The sequence below is a fragment of the Lepisosteus oculatus genome, chromosome 4, assembly GCF_040954835.1.
Source record: "Lepisosteus oculatus isolate fLepOcu1 chromosome 4, fLepOcu1.hap2, whole genome shotgun sequence".
Taxonomy (NCBI): domain Eukaryota; kingdom Metazoa; phylum Chordata; class Actinopteri; order Semionotiformes; family Lepisosteidae; genus Lepisosteus; species Lepisosteus oculatus.
Window position 1 is genome coordinate 22,266,790 of NC_090699.1, and position 16,763 is coordinate 22,283,552.

A 16,763-nucleotide genomic window follows, 5' to 3' on the forward strand; every position below is an offset into this window, starting at 1 on the left:
AGGTAATGTATTTCTGGCAAATTGGAAAACAGGGAGCTGAACAAGTAGGCACCTTCTGCAGTCCGATTGGATTAATAGAAGTAATAGCAGCCGGTGTTGCATTTACTAACACAACAGCTGCAGCCTTTCACATATTTTCACTACACAAAAAAACTAAATGGCTTTAAAGAAATGCAAATTAATATGGTTCTTAAATATTAATCGCAGCTGCAGTGTATAATATGTATAGAGCCCATAGGAAATCTGAAAAAAAGAACAATTTTAGCGAGAGATAGAAAAACAAAATATAAAGCAATTAAGTGAAGCAGAGTACAAAACAAAAATATCCATCTTCTGCTATTGCAAGTCATTAAACTACTTTAACCTATTATGAAAATATCTGCAGGGACTACAGTCCTGCTTATCCACTTGTTAATTGCGAGCACTACCTTTCCAACACACAGATGTAGCTAAAACAGGAACAAGCATAGCAAGATAAACCCATGAGTGCAGTATCATTACAGAATTGTGGACTGAATGTTTATTTGCAAGGGGAAATGCATGACTGCTAACCACCGCTCACACCTGTCAAATGCATCACTAATATTCAGCCACAATTACAGGTTTGGCCGATGCAAGCTGTTAATGTTTCTGAGTAAAACACCATTTCAATCCACAAAGGAAAAGTATCTATTTCATAATGGGCCCCCCTGCTGCTGTCCTACACTGAACACCATCTGTAATGTAGGAGCTTCCCTCTGTGCGTGAAGGACCATGGGAGACTCTGTGAAGATAGAACACCCTGCCACGCACACATGTAGAAGCACAGAGGAACATAAACAGAAAAGAGAAAATGCAGTGATAGGCTTCAGCATTATTTAATTAACACAACATTTAAGATTTAATTTCACTCTTCCTGGATCTCAAGTTGGTTTTTAATATAGCCATACACTCTAATACATTTCTCCAACTGAGAAAAACAATAAGGCTCAATATTCAGACTTTTTGTTTTATATTATGCCCCTTTTCCTCATACAAAGACCATTCATAACTGCAAATTCTGCTTCAAAACTATTTCGAGAAAGAGTGTATTGTCTCACTCAGTATATTTTAAAAGGTTCACAATTATTTGATTTTCAGTGGTTATATTCTTGTAAAATGTGATGCATACTAGACAATAACAAAAGTAAAAAATATACTAGATTTTTTATAGTGTTTTACTGTAGGTACCACAAAGATTTGAACACTGATGATTCATAGGAAATTCCCAATATCAATGCTAAGTAGCCATTAAAATGCATAATAGAAAATAAACACATTCTGTTATTGTAACCACTAGGCTATATTACATCCAGTATAAAATATGCCAATATTTTAACCTTTTTTCGATATTTTGGAATGTTATTTTCTTATGAAACCATTATTGTTGTGTTGGATCTATACAGGTAATTGTGTTCAGGGTTACAGATGCAGACAACTTTTTTTCTAGAAATAGAATTCAGTTGTACCTATTATTTAGTGTATTATTTATTATTATTTAGTAGTTATTATTTGTCTAACAGGTCTACAGTATAGGACCACCGTATATTAAGTAAACACAAATACTATACAATGAAAACTACTGCAATCTAGGTATTGTGAATATAAACAATAGCTGCATAGGACACAGTGCCCCTCTCTTTGTTAAAAGCAGATAGGAAGGATTAATTTAAATGTAAACCACAGAGAGTTAGATTGTTACAAGGATGAAATCCCTCCATGTTCTCTCTGAATCTGAAGGCTCCGCTCTCAATACTTGGATTGGCGATCATACTGCATTCGAATCAAATGAAATCAAACTATCCTATTTATGGAAGCGAATTGCTGCCACCAAAAAACAAATCTCGTAATTATCTAATTTACGACAGTTAACAGATTATTTTGTAATTACAAGATAGCAACGTTCATATGTGTACAGTATATGAACAACTAAATGCTAAACCCACAGTGCCAGCTAACCTATCGATAGCTTAATGGTACTGTCATTGCAAATGTAACAGGTTGTTCAAACACACATATGATCGTTGCTATCTCGTAATGACGAGATAATCTGTTAACTCATAATCACAAAATAATTGGATTTAGTTTTCCTTGGTGGCAGCAATGTGCTTCTGTACCTATTCAACCAAGGAACATGAAAAATGAAACCTGAGTGGGACAATAGCAATTTGACATGCTTTTATTTCAGAGGTATGTTGATCTACTTATATTTCTATGTGAAAATAAACATACAGTATCTATCTTATTTATATTAAAAATAGGGAATAACAAAAACATTGTTGTGGATTAAAAAAGATTTTTCTCGAAAAGAATGGTGACAATTAACTTTACAGATATTGTTGTATTTTTTCTTCATCTTTTAGGCTAATTAACTTATTTCTCATATGAATTCAACACTTGTTAAAAATGCCAAGAAGGATGTACATACCATTTGGACTTTCTTCATCAATTGCTACAATTGTGGCTGGAGGTCCTGTCCTGGCAAGTTTACATTCTGAAAATAAAGGACAAAAGGTGAGTTATCTTGTGGTATAGTACAGTATTTAGGAAATAGGCACCATTATGAAAAATCAAAACTTCATATAAAGCACAGTACATTTCAACTATCAATCACTTCAAATAATATTACCACAGAAAGCTTGGATGCATGGGCCACCACATAACAAACGAAGACAGTTTAAAGCTGCTTTATTTACAACAACTGTTCAAAGTACAGTAAAAACACAAATAATAAGAGCTGAATGAATGGTAGGGTTAGTAGAGCAATACAGTTAATATAAATGTAGAAAAGAAAATGTTAGAAAAGGAAAGATTTACCATCTTACCCTCATACTGCCAATCTGGAGTCAAAGTTAGTGTCATCAGCAGAAAGCACATTGGAATGATGGAAGAAAAGAAAAGCATGAAATTGTTTCATAAGGCTTGAAAGGTGATGCAGAAAGATAACTATTGGTATTAAAGGTAATAGGAAAATTTAAGAAATAAGAAAGCAGAATTGCATGCACAAATAAACTGTTTTTCATTACTGTCAACAATGTACTAGGATTTTGTAAGTGTGTATTATACATTCTTAATGATTTTTTTGTTGGCATGTGATGTTGAATGAATAAGAAACAGACTTTGTTAACAAATAACACCATCAAGGAGTGAGAAATACTCATTTCAAACACAGTTAATGAACTTTAGCAACACAAAAACTATATATAGTCTGCTCCTTTCAACAAAAACACACATATTCAAAATGTAAGAAATCAATAGTACAATGCATTAAATTGAAAATCTAGCATAATTACCCTATGCCTTCAGAACTTTAAGAAAAAGCTTTATTTTAACTTATATATAATTTGAAGAAAACTGAGTTTATCTTATTTGTTTAGTTTGTTCATTTGTGGCAACTGATTACTTACTGGAAATTCACATATAGGATTCTGCATTCAAATATTTTTTCATAAACCTTTGTTGCTATTTCAATGCTTCAGAACACATTAACCTAACTCTTTGCAAAAAATAAAGAATGGAGAATTTTAAAAATAAAAAAAGCTCTGCTATACAGCTCACCCGGAGTGAAATACTGTACATTATTATCTGTTTTGTGCTTTTACTTTCTCTAAGCAGACATCGTTTAATGCAGAGTGCATAGATTGCATAGATTAATGCAGAGTGTATTCTGCCTATGCATGCTGACACAGCTACCTACTTGAACTACTGTAATTTAAAGGTACTGTAATCAATGTCACTATTAAAACACATTAAGAAATGTTTAATTGAAATTTCCATAAACAGCACAAACTTAACACAACTGACTTAACAGACTTGAAAACTGATACTTGTGTGCATCACCTACCAACAGTTTAAAGCAGAATACAATATCAATATGTTGCTTCTAGTGTATTAATAAATTAATGATGAAGCTATGCGTCAATTTGCATTAATTATTCATAAACTGACCCTGTGCAATGCTATGTCCATGAGTTAGTAATTACTGATGGTAGTATCGCCTTACATGACATTCAAAACATTGGTGATACTTAAGACGACTGTTGCTGGGGCTTCTTATTGACCATATGCTGCTGAAACATTCTTACGTAACTTAACAACTGTTGCCTCACAAATGAAACAGATAGTTTTACTGCCAGATGTACTGTATATGCACCTGAATCCTTTAGAAGTGATGCTTAGACGTATTGCTTAATTTCAGGACTAAGACAACAGCAAACGACTACCTGTACATCGAGTCAGACATGACTAAAACATCTTTTAAAAATGTAAACCAAAAAGTTAATATTTAAAGGTGAATCATGACACCAACCTGTCTATGATGGCACATGCTAACAGACCCAATATGTCAAAACACGTCTCTACCTGTAGAATCACTTTTAATAAAAGTTTTAGAACTAATCTAGGTAAGCATAGCATATTGTATATATAGTACACAATTTCTGTAATTATAAACAACATTCAAATTACCTCTAATAAAACTTCAGGAAACACTTTATTAAAATAAATGATATTATTGAGATAGGGTCAAATTGGAAGTACATCTAACTTCACTGGTTGTCTAAAGAATCATACCTGAGTGGAGATTTGTGCTCTACAGTCAGAGTGCATCACCTAACATAATATTTTTTTAATGTGAAAACACAAGAATGGAATTATAGACTTTTTTAAGTAGAAATAAATGCATGCATTAATTTCAAAAGATATTTGTTTTATTTCCACACAGAATGCTGCTTTCCAAGAACATCCTTGATAGAGTCTCCATTTAAACACCACAGAGGTATGCTCACAGACTGTATACTAGTAGTCAGTGCTCCCAATTATTCTCCCAATCTCTTGCTGAAAACCCATTCTCATATTTTCAAATGAAGTCTTCGAAGAAGAGCTACAGATAAAAAAATAAGTACAATCATCTGACCTTTCTACAACAGTTACCTGAATGTCTAGTATAAACAAATTAAACTACTGTGTCAAAGTTCCAGTTAAGGCACAAAGCACCTTCTGAATACGGACTGCATTAGCCTGGAGGAATTATTAATCAGTCAAGATACAGTACCTCTCTGATTTCCAGGCTTGTTTGAGGCAGGTGTTGGCCCAATGCTTTCTCAATTTTATTTTTTGTCTTTTTAAGAAAAATAAAACAATACACATAGAAACCTCTAAATATTAAAGTAAAGTTTTTAGTTTTGTTTTGAAAATTGAGTTTGAATTAAACTACACCTAAAACATTAAATTGTAGTAGCTGTTCTATTGCCACTAGAATATGATTTTAAACAAATTTAAGATAGAAACATTTTTTCCATTGCATACAGCACATACAACTTGTTTTCATTTAAACCATGTTCTCTGTATATAATGGATATACTGTATTTACATCTATTTAAATTATGTGATGAGGAATCCATCCATTCATCCATTTTCACTTCTGCTTTTCCTGGTGAGGGTCGCTGTGAAGCTGGAGCATACCCAGCAAGCAATGAGCACAAGGCAGGGTACACCTTTGACCTTTGACGGGGCACCAGTCCATCGCAGGACAAGTGCAAGCCAATCATACACGGGAACAACGGAGGCCACGGTAAGGGCCAAGGGGGAAAATTTGGCCTGGACACTGGAATAGGAAACTGAGTAGGCAGATTATGTCATTACTGGTAGCAATGTGTATCAGCAAGTAGCCAATGAGGAAAAAACAAGGTCACTAACCAGAAAAGATCCTTATTGGCTTGTGATGGATCATGAGAAATATGTGACTTTAAAAAGGGTGTGTTTCTGTGAGTTCATGGTCACATGGTCATCGGTCTTCTTAACCACTTATCCAAGACTAAGACTTAGTTTCGTAAATCCTAAAACAGACCCCAGTAAATCAAGATGTTGACTGTTAACAGGCTTTTTCCCTGTGCCTTTTGCATACTTAGGTTATTGCTACACACAAATAAAAAAAAACACAGGTCTATACATCTATGGTTGTTAATTTGACTATTCAGAACACAAGCACTTAGCAATTTAAAATATATTATTCATCTTTTGAACAGTAATCTTCTCTAATTAGTTTTGTATTTTGGAAGTCACAAGTGTTAGAAAACCACTTTCTTTTAGACAGCGCATTAGAGCACTGAACTACAAATGGGCCCTAAATTGGAACTGGCAAGTGTACCAGAAGATCCTACAGCAAAAAACAAAAGATTTATCTCATTCTGGAAAGAAACAGTGGAGTCATATCAAGTGACTGCTGGCTTGCAAGGATGTATGATTCTTCTTACACCCAGGCTGGGAGCAGCTCGCATCTCGAAGTTGCCTTGGGCAACCAGTGCATTCGCAGGTGTTCTCAGCCTCCTTCCCACTGTGTGCGAACTCGTTCAGGACACACATTCCACATACCATTAATCTTTCAATCTGGTGGACCATCCCAAAATCAAGAGAATTAAGCAGACTATTTAAAGCTTTTCCCCCCCTGCTTATTCAGTGCTCTGACACTGACTAGAGCACTCAGTGCTGAGCTCTTCAATACTGAAATGCTCATCTGACGAACGTCTTATTTTATTCTAGATTCACAAGTACTGATCAGTGGGGCCATTCAGTCCTCACTGTTTTTTTCAGCTCAATTTTTCCACCCTTATTCCTTTTCCCTGTCTCCTCCAAAGCTACAGTTGCCCAGCCTTCTCCGCTGTCGTTTCTGTCTCATTCTGCTGGGAGCCTTTGCATGAATCTGACAGCTTTGCCTGCCTTTCCAATTCTCACAGCTGTTTTCAAGCCAGGACAGTCTCTCTACTATATCAAGGCAGCTTTTTTCCTGGCATAATATTAATTCTAACAGTTATATTCAAGCCAGCCTCTCCTCGGCAACAAGGCAGCTTTTTTCCGGCTCCATTTTCAATCATCCTGCACTATTTCTTCATCATCCCTCATTAAGCCTTCCCAAAGACTCCCGAGACTCTTCTGCATTTGAAGCTCAGCTTGAGATCTCAGGGACCGCAGCATCAAAATGTTCTTTGAACATTGTTTGTTTTGATAAAAGTATTTTATTTTGATTTGAAATTAAAACAAATACAGTAAGTATACAAGAACTACTGTAGGTCTTTGCTTTTCCAGGTGTTTATTTGGGCCAAGCAGAAAAAGAAGCGCAGCACTACTGTAGGTGTCATAAACAGTCATGTTGAAAGGAAGGTCAAGGTAAAATAGACAAACAATAAGGTAATCGAGAGCTCTTTTATTTGCAATCTTAAACAAGAGTCCAGTGAGAAGTCCATACTAGACCTCATCAGTTCACTCTCGATAGCAAAGCCAGGCAGCTAAGAGGCTTACAGACACCAAAGTCTGTCAACAAAGTCTATCTCTGAGACTCTTCCAAAACTAAGTTCCACCTGCCACTATCACAGTTGCTCAGGACACATATTCCTTCTTGCTCCTGCCCCGGTTATTGTATCTCATCTGTTATTGCATATAAGATGATCTGCCCTCTGTCCCCATATAGCACATACTGTAAAAACCTTATTTTTAAACTGTCAGCTGACCAATTAGTGACTGAGGAAGGCAGGTAATTCCCTACAGACTTCTGGGAAATGTAGTTCAGATAAGAACCTCCATCTTATCTGAACTTATCATCCTATCACAGTGTATAGCTTGCTTTTCTTATGTTGACACATTGTTTCTCTTCCTTCATTCCCAATCTATTAAATTTGCCCTTTTTATTCTTACACCCCGCACAGTAATATGTCTTTGTGATTAGCTAATTTCCACCAAAGTCTCAGACAGATGACTTATTACTCACATAAGTAGGTACGCATCTCTTGTAATAAAAATGTTTCAGGTATCAGTCCATTTCTTGCTGATTAACTTTCATTAACTGGACCAATTGCTTAATTGTATTCTATTGAAATGCACTAATCAAAACATGCTAGTGTAATACAAACCCAGTCAACAAGGTATAATAAATACTTTGGGCTTGTGGGAAAAATAATAGATCTAAACTTTCCAGTTGTTAAATCCATAATAGAAAATCCGACTTCAAGAACACACTCTGCCTGGTTACTCCAAGGGCAATCTAAATATTTTAATTTGTACCGCTTTGTTATTTGCATTAAATTACATCCTTCAAATTGAAAATATCTGCCTCTTTAATCAGGATGCTTGCGCCCTGAAGCACTAAGCTCGAGATGCAAATAATGTTTTTCAGAAAACACATCTGCATAAGCCAATTGTAGCAAGCTATTTTTATAATTTGTAATTATAATTGTTTATAAGAATGAAATAGCCTATTTTACATTTAAATAAAAACACAGAGTGTAAAGGTAAACTAATTTTTACATAAGCTACTTTACCAAGAGTTTATCAAGATCTTGTTAAAACAATCTTTGGTCAATATACTAAAAAAGTTTTAACTTCTAAAAACATACATAATACAAAGTTTTTTTTAAAGGTATTTTTTCAATAATTGTATCAGTGTTAATTTGATACATTGCTTTGTTAGCGAAAGTATTATAGTGAAATGTATGAGCTTTTTTGTATTCTGACTGTATCGAAGATACCAATAAACTTGAACAAAATAGTTAAGGTTGCTGTGAGGAGAAAGGGCATTTATAAGGCCCTTGCCTTATAACTACACAATGATTCTTTGGCCGTTTCTGGTTATGACAGAATCAAAGGTTTCAGCTCTACAGACAAAACAACTTTAAATCTTTGTCAGGGTCATGAAATAAAGAACAAAACCTTGTAGAACAGTATAGTTCTTGTACTTGAAACATTGTTCTATATACAGTAGTGGATCATTACAGCAATCTGTGTGATTACTTCCTGGCAAAAGCCTATTGTCAATGTTTATAATGTATAAGCCTTTACATTTATGTTGCCATCAGTAATAGCCATTACAGTCTATCTATTATTGATCTGGCTATTACATTTGTTCCTTTTCTATGTTATTGATTGGTTTTGCAATATTGCCTGTAGCTGTAAGCGGAAACTATTTTATATTTTACAAAATCCTATTGCTTATTTTTGTATAATGTTTCCCATTTATTTTGCTGCCTAGTTTATTTTTGCTTCTGTTGTAGAGACAGTACTCAAGTACCCAAGATGTGTGAGTGAACCATATCCAGTCCTCTATGTTCACCTCCAGGCATGAATCTTAGGCAAGGTGTTGAAAGGCCTCCCAATAAAAGAACAGCCATGTCTTACACCTCTCATCACTGTTTTCATGTTTTCTAACTTTTCATAAAATTGAAAATATTATGGTGTTTTTGAACATTCCAGTTCTGTTCTATTCTGTTTAGAGAACTATAAAATGTTTGCAAACCTACAACACAATTTCCATTCTAATAATGATTTTTCACAATGAACACTTCCCAACTTACAGAGCATCAAATCATCTTAAACAACAGTTTCTGAGCTGGGCTCTCAGATGACAACTGAATAATGAAGATATTATTACTCTCCCTATTTTACCTACAGTACATGAAAAAATGTGCTCACTACTGTAACTTAATAGTAAACTTAATAGTTCTTAATGCTTTAAAAATCTTTCATTCTGGGCAGATTCTTAAATGTGGTGTTTAAGTTGACTTTATCAAGAGACTAAAGAAGTTAGAGAATCCAAAGCACAGTAAAAAAGGGAATATTGCTTACACAATAGTATTCTAATAAAAAAAAAAATGCTTGTCTGTGTGTTTCTGGGTTCTGCCTGTAGGCAGTTTTCATTATTTACTAATAATCTCTCTTAGAATAAATATGATATACTGTATCAAACAAAGAGTATCCTAACAACAAACTTGTTTCACTTCAAATACTGCTAAACTTCTTAAACAGAGCTCAGACATCAGTATAAAACTCAACTGTGGAATGTTTTTAAAAGGTTTTAAATCCAGAAGAAAAGTCACAGGCAATAATCAAATCAACTACGAATCTGATTCTTTAAACAAAAACAGCACATACAAAAAGGTCTAGGTTCAGCCATGAACATATAAACTAGTTCTTAAGCTACCACAGAGCTAATTTAAAAACGCAATCATTGTCATTATACTGTACTTGCTCCAAGATTTTCATCTAGTAAAATGGAAGACCTTCAAAATGTCTTTTCATAGTGCACAACCCTAATGCAGTTAGGCGGTTTATTAAACTCTTAGAGAATGAAAAATAAAGGGTGTTGCTCAAGTAGTGGTTTATGACTGTGTTGAATAGCATACTAAAGCTTAAAAGAACCATTGCAGCTGCCTGAAGTGCACTTGAAAAGATAATTATTGTTTACTGAATGTTTGTACAAAAGACAAAGTTTCATCTATAGTGTAACTAATTTCAGTCATTCATTTAAAGCCTAGACACTATTTATTATGATCTATTTGTGCTGGCCAAAAAGGCTTTTTATCCACCACACTTTGCATTTTTCATAGAAAACATTCACACTTAAGAAGCATGTAAAGGCATGAATTCTGATATAAACATCATTTCAAAACAAATTGCTGTCATATTACAGTGTATTTTTTTAAAATGGTGTCTTCTATTTTTGTTGGAATTGAAATATTTTAACAATGTGTGTAATTATGCATGGATTGTACAATATATACTGTAGGTACAGGCATATACTTCATCTACTGTATATGCAGATGTGGAAAGGTTTTAGACATTTTGTATTGTTCTACAATTTTCACTGATTTTTTTTCCCTTCTTTATACAGAAGCACAATACTACAATATTATATCTGTTAAGACCCAAGTGTCTAGGGGTGAAGGGGTGTAACATTTAGCATAATTTTTGGAAGCAGGTGGGTTCTGGTGAGGGACTAGGAAGTGTGATAACAAGGGTCGGTGCAGAAGTGATTATTTTAAGAGAAATAAGTGACTGGTTTGTAATTGGACACAATAACACACAGGGGTAGGGAACTAGAGTGGTGACAAAGAAAAGAAACAAAATGGAGTAGGGAAATGGAAAGCTAATCTGACTACAAAAGAAAACCCGAAACACACGGTCTTTGGCATCTTCAACACCCTAGCTAACCTCCACTGACTACCCAAAACCGTACAAGACAAAAGGCACTCACCCATACTAAACTAGTATGACTAATACAAGAATCAACTACATGTGTGCCAAATGTACCGAACAACCTAAACTAACTCTATACACAAACGTCCACACAAATACATAAGTGAACTACAAATACAAACAAGATTAGACATGTAACAGGGTAAGTTGATACAATAAGTTTGGGCAAGGTTATAGCAAAATAAGGATAACACAAACAAACGAAAGTACAAAGAGACTAACAGAAACCAACAAAACAAAGCTGAAGCTATACAAAAATGCACACACACAAAGCAAAACAGCAATGCAACAAACCAACAAAGCTGAAGCAAAACCAGAAACATAGCATAGCAAAAACCAAAGCCAAGCAGGACCAGAGTCAAACAAAAAGCCTCTTCCTTCTGAAAACCTCCATGTTATATAGTGAATAAGATTAGTTGTGATTGGTCGAGAAGCTAATTGAAGATGATGTCATACGGAAACAACAGTGTAATGGTGGGCCAATGGGGAAGGCAGAACAATCAAAGTCAGAAGTGTGGAACATACAGTAACAACAAACACACATGGACCACACACTGGGACATAACACATCTTACTACAGTAGTACTACTGTATATATCTTCTATTGAAATATTAACAACTTGGGTTAAGCTAATTGTTAATAATATTATATAAAGTTTATTATATTTAATAATTGCATGTATTATTAACGTTTATTATACATTAACTTTAAAAGCATCATTAAAAAGCACTTTATAGTATATGTAAATCACAATTAAAAAACCCTGTCACTAACAGAGTGTAGATAAACTGTGATCACGATAAACCATTATTAACTACGTGAAAGTTGCATAGAGGGGAGTCAACAGACAAAATATTGACTATACAGTGGTGTGAAAAAGTGTTTGCCCCCTTCCTGATTTCTTTTTTTTTAATGTTTCAGATCATCAAACAAATTGAAATATTAGACAAAGATAACACAAGTAAACACAAAATGCAGTTTTTAAATGAAGGTTTTTATTATTAAGGGGAAAAAAAATCCAAACCTAATGGCCCTGTGTGAAAAAGTGACTGCCCCTCCTGTTAAAATATAAATCAACTGTGGTTTATCACATCTTTGGAAAGCTGAGTTCAATTTCTCTAGCCACACCCAGGTCTGATTACTGCCACACCTGTTCTCAATCAAGAAATCACTTAAATAGGACCTGCCTGACAAAGTGAAGTAGACCAAAAGATCCTCAAAAGCTAGACATCATGCTGTGATCTAAACAAATTCAGGAACAAATGAGAAACAGAGTAATTGAGATTTATCAGTCTGGAAAAGGTTATAAAGCCATTTCTAAAGCTTTGGGACTCCAGCGAACCACAGTGAGAGCCATTATCCACAAATGGTGAAAACATGGAACAGTGGTGAACCTTCCCAGGAGTGGTCGGCTGACCAAAATTACCCCAAGAGCGCAGCGAGGACTCATCCAAGAGGTCAGAAAAAACCCTACAACAACATCCAAAGAACTGCAGGCTTCACTTGCCTCAGTTAAGGTCAGTGTTCATGACTCCACCATAAGAAAGAGACTGGGCAAAAATGGCCTGCATGGCAGAGTTCCAAGATGAAAACCACTGCTGAGCAAAAATAACATAAAAAGGCTTGCCTCAGTTTTGCCAGAAAACATCTTGATGATCCCCAATACTTTTGGGGAAAATACTCTGTGGACTGATGAGACAAAAGTTGAACTTTTTGGAAGGTGTGTGTCCCATTACATCTGGTGTAAAAGTAACACAGCATTTCAGAAAAGGAACATCATACCAACAGTAAAATATGGTGGTGGTAGTGTGATGGTCTGGGGCTGTTTTGCTGCTTCAGGACCTGGAAGACTTGCTGTGGTAAATGGAACCATGAATTCTGCTGTCTACCAAAAAATCCTGAAGAAGAATGTCCGGCCATCTGTTCGTGACTTCAAGCTGAAGCGCACTTGGGTTCTGCAGCAGGACAATGATCCAAAACACACCAGCAAGTCCACCTCTGAATGGCTTAAGAAAAACAAAATGAAGACTTTGAAATGGCCTAGTCAAAGTCCTGACCTGAATCCAATTGAGATGTTGTGGCATGACCTTAAAAAAGCGGTTAAGGCTCGAAAACCCTCCAATGTGGCTGAATTACAACAATTCTGCAAAGATGAGTGGGCCAAAATTCCTCCAGAGCGCTGTAAAAGACTCATTGCCAGTTATCGCAAACGCTTGATTGCAGTTGTTGTTGCTAAGGGTGGCCCAACCAGTTATTAGGTTTAGGGGGCAATCACTTTTTCACACAGGGCCATGTACGTTTGGGTTTTTTTTCCCCTTAATAATAAAAACCTTCATTTAAAAACTGCATTTTGTGTTTACTTGTGTCTAATATTTCAATTTGTTTGATGATCTGAAACATTTCAGTGTGACAAACATGCAAAAAAAGAAATCAGGAAAGGGGCAAACACTTTTTCACACCACTGTATACTAGTTCCATTTCAAGCAGAATCATTTACAAATTAACAGGAAGTTAAGGGGTTTAGACTTCCTAAAAACAGTAAATTACAATAATCAATCTTTGAAAAGACAAACACTAACATTATGTTAGAAGGTGAAGCAATATTTCCAGGATGGGAAAATGGTATCTAAGACTGAGATTCAAAAACCAACAGGGATTGAAAATAACCCCTGAATTATTTTCTTTGCAAATAATATAGATAACTATAATAATTATGGGACAAGGTTTTAATACTTGACCAGGTGGAAATGAAATACTGAGTACAGTACCTGACAGATTTCTATTTTGTAGTACACAAAGTAGAATTTTAGTTTTATGGATATGCAGAAGCAAATAAATTATTACTACTGATGAACACCAGAAAATGAGTCAATACAATAAGATTGATAATCGGTTATCTGTGGTTTATCTACCACAACACTGCATATTGGCTGCTCCAGATCAATATTAATTAAAATTAGTTTTTACATAGCAGTGCACGATTGACATTGCTTCATGGTCCTTTCCTGTATTATTTTACTCACCTTCATCGTAGTTTTAGGGTGAAATTGAACTACTCAGAGACAATAAAATGTTCACACATCCATATATCTCTTAAAACCAAATTTCCAAGCAGTCCCTTTTAAGAAAAAACTCAAAAACTAAATTCGCTGATATGCAGAAAGATATTTCTTATTTCTTAAACTCTTATGATATGAAATTAAATGTATAATTCTGTGGTGTTTCATCTAAAACTATTCCTATTTTTCAAATCCACAATAAATTTAAATGGCGTAATTGTGTTGGGCAAACCTTATTACAGAACTACCATTATTTTTACCTCCTACAGTGATTGTTTTTTTAACTTCCTCTAATGATCAATTTAAAGTGAATCTCAAAAGGGCACTAGAATACATTAAAGTGCTAGTGTGAACACACTCTGAGTAAGATGTTGAAATTATAAGGCCCCCACAATTGTACCTCTCATTTAAACCAACTCCAGAATAATTAAACATTAACACAGTGTCACACAACTACTGAATGACAGTGTTCATGTCACTTTGTAAAGAAAATTTAGTTTTTCATCACCTAAGTAGCAATCAGAAAAGATGATTAAAACAAAGTGAAGGAAGGTGAGAAACCAATCTATTCTTAGAATCTGTATAAAGTAGCGTTGCTTTTTTTATATAGAGGAAATTGGCTCTAAGGTTATAACTATTCTTCATTAAGCATTTGATCCAAGTGATAAAAAATATTTATTTAAAAAATTAAGCTTCATTCATGTACATAATAGCGTAAGTCAGTAGGGATCATCTGGAGCCTTTATTGTGGGATTTACATCATACAGTAATACAGTATCTGTGGATTTTTAGCACATCAAGGGCATAGATCTTAGTCATTATTTCTCACATGCCATGAGTCCCGTGGGGTTTAAGATACTCATGTGGATACCTGTTAATCTGCCCTTTGTCATTTGCAGCTCATTTACAGCAGTCTAAAGCAATATTGTAAAGTGTACACTAGATCTAAACCCTTAAAAATTCAAATGCAAAAACATAGCTTTGTAACAATGCCTTAAAAGTTAAGTTTCTGTGGGTCACTGTTACTGCAAATCAGCATGGATCAAATTCAGTGCAGGCACGATATTAAAAGCCTCAGTTAAAGAGCCCATGAATTACAAATGAAGAGAGACAAACAAAACAATATCAACTGTGTGCCTATTTTACACTCTGAATTTGCTGTGTGTTTAACCATTTTGATATCAATCATAAACGAAAGTCAACGAAGAAAGGAGAGTGAAAATGTGTCAAAAGAGAAAAAGGGGGCTGTTATAGTAAGTAGTCATTAGATGCAGTGCTAATGTTCATGTTTTACAATGAGTAGGCAGGAATTTATGATGAAAAGTTTGTTTTAGTTCCACTCAAAGCTAGAAGTTAAGTTTGGATGAGATCCCAATGAAGGCACTACACTGCCCTCATGTAACAGTGGGGTAGGAAAGTGAAAATCAGCCTGAGCTGATTCACATTTCACATAAAAGCCAGTGCTAATGAACAGGTGTTCAAAGAGGCCAACAGGAGACCAGTCAAGCCCAGCAGTGTACTCCTGGGCACTACACATCTGCTGATGAGGTTCAATGATTTTATCATTAACTGCTGATGGCTATGGACACCGATCAGACGTGAGTGCTCTTCAGTGACATTTGGATTGCAAAAGGAAGCTAAAGTTGAACGGGGAAAATTATATTTAAAAATCAGCGAAAGGCATACTGAAGGAATGCAGATACTGTACGTATGACTCCAGATCAGAGAAAATGGGCAACAGTAATAATAACAATAATCAGTCTAATTAATCTTGCCTTTTGGGATAATTGAATACCATGCAAGTCACATTAAAGATGGAGCATGTAAATGTAATTAAAATGATTGAACAATGAAAATGTATGCGACATGAAGAACTCTATATGTGCTGCCTGTGATCATGGAAAAATATGTTATGAGGTCAACAGAAGTCATCTGATGACATCACAGGCTACCAATCAAACAGAAGAAACTGGACACACTCAAGATAAAGCAGGTTTAAGGATGACTGCACTAGAACTGGCTACTATTACATATCTGTAATAACTTCAACAAGCTTGATATACTTCTGCTTGGTGGTGCAGGACCTAAATTCAAGAATGAGAGGAAAGCAATTTTACTGCTGTTATATACTATACACAGCTTTTGAAAACACTGCTGACTTCAGGTATTTATTTTATTAAAAGAATGTATTTATTTTGTAAAACAAACAATTAAGTTCACTGGTGAGTGAGGTATTTTACCCCCTCTTGCTCCAGTTCACCCATCTGTATAAACTGTGGTATTACGTGAGGCGTGTTCAGTGTAGAGGCGGAGCCCTTGTCTAAGGGTGATGTGTTGCCTTGACAACCACATTATGGGGTGGTTAATTTTGGATTACAGCAGTGGGAGCCATTTAAGAACATGCTGACCACTTCCCAGAGGGACCAGCTAGCAGGGCAGTCTTGAGTTAGTGGCTAGTTGAGAGAGGACGTTGGAGACTAGCTCTCCAATATGTGAAGTTCGGTTACGGGAGAGAGCTGGGTCAAAGCAGATGTAAGACAATGCTAGTGCGACTATAGTGAAGAGAGAGGAAGAAGCCTTGGGGATTTGGGGATTTGGGGTTGCAACTAACAACCCCCGCAAGCGGAGATATTAGAGCGACAGTCGCGGAGGGGATTGTGGAG

General features: G+C 35.3%; 1 protein-coding gene across 10 annotated transcripts in view; it reads right to left on the reverse strand.

Moving 5' to 3' along the window:
* Positions 1–16,763, reverse strand: part of pcdh15b (protocadherin-related 15b) — a 311,541-nt gene that overhangs the window by 177,043 nt on the left and 117,735 nt on the right. For 8 of the 10 annotated variants that reach the window (XM_069188941.1, XM_069188940.1, XM_069188947.1 and 5 more), the window contains 2 exons: positions 2,844–2,858; positions 2,447–2,512 (listed from right to left, as the gene is read on the reverse strand). In XM_069188941.1, the coding sequence (XP_069045042.1) occupies positions 2,447–2,512; positions 2,844–2,858 (81 nt within the window). Of the gene's footprint in view, positions 1–2,446; positions 2,513–2,835; positions 2,859–16,763 lie in introns of all 10 variants that reach the window. The other 2 variants (XM_069188948.1, XM_069188944.1) reach the window with 2 other exon arrangements.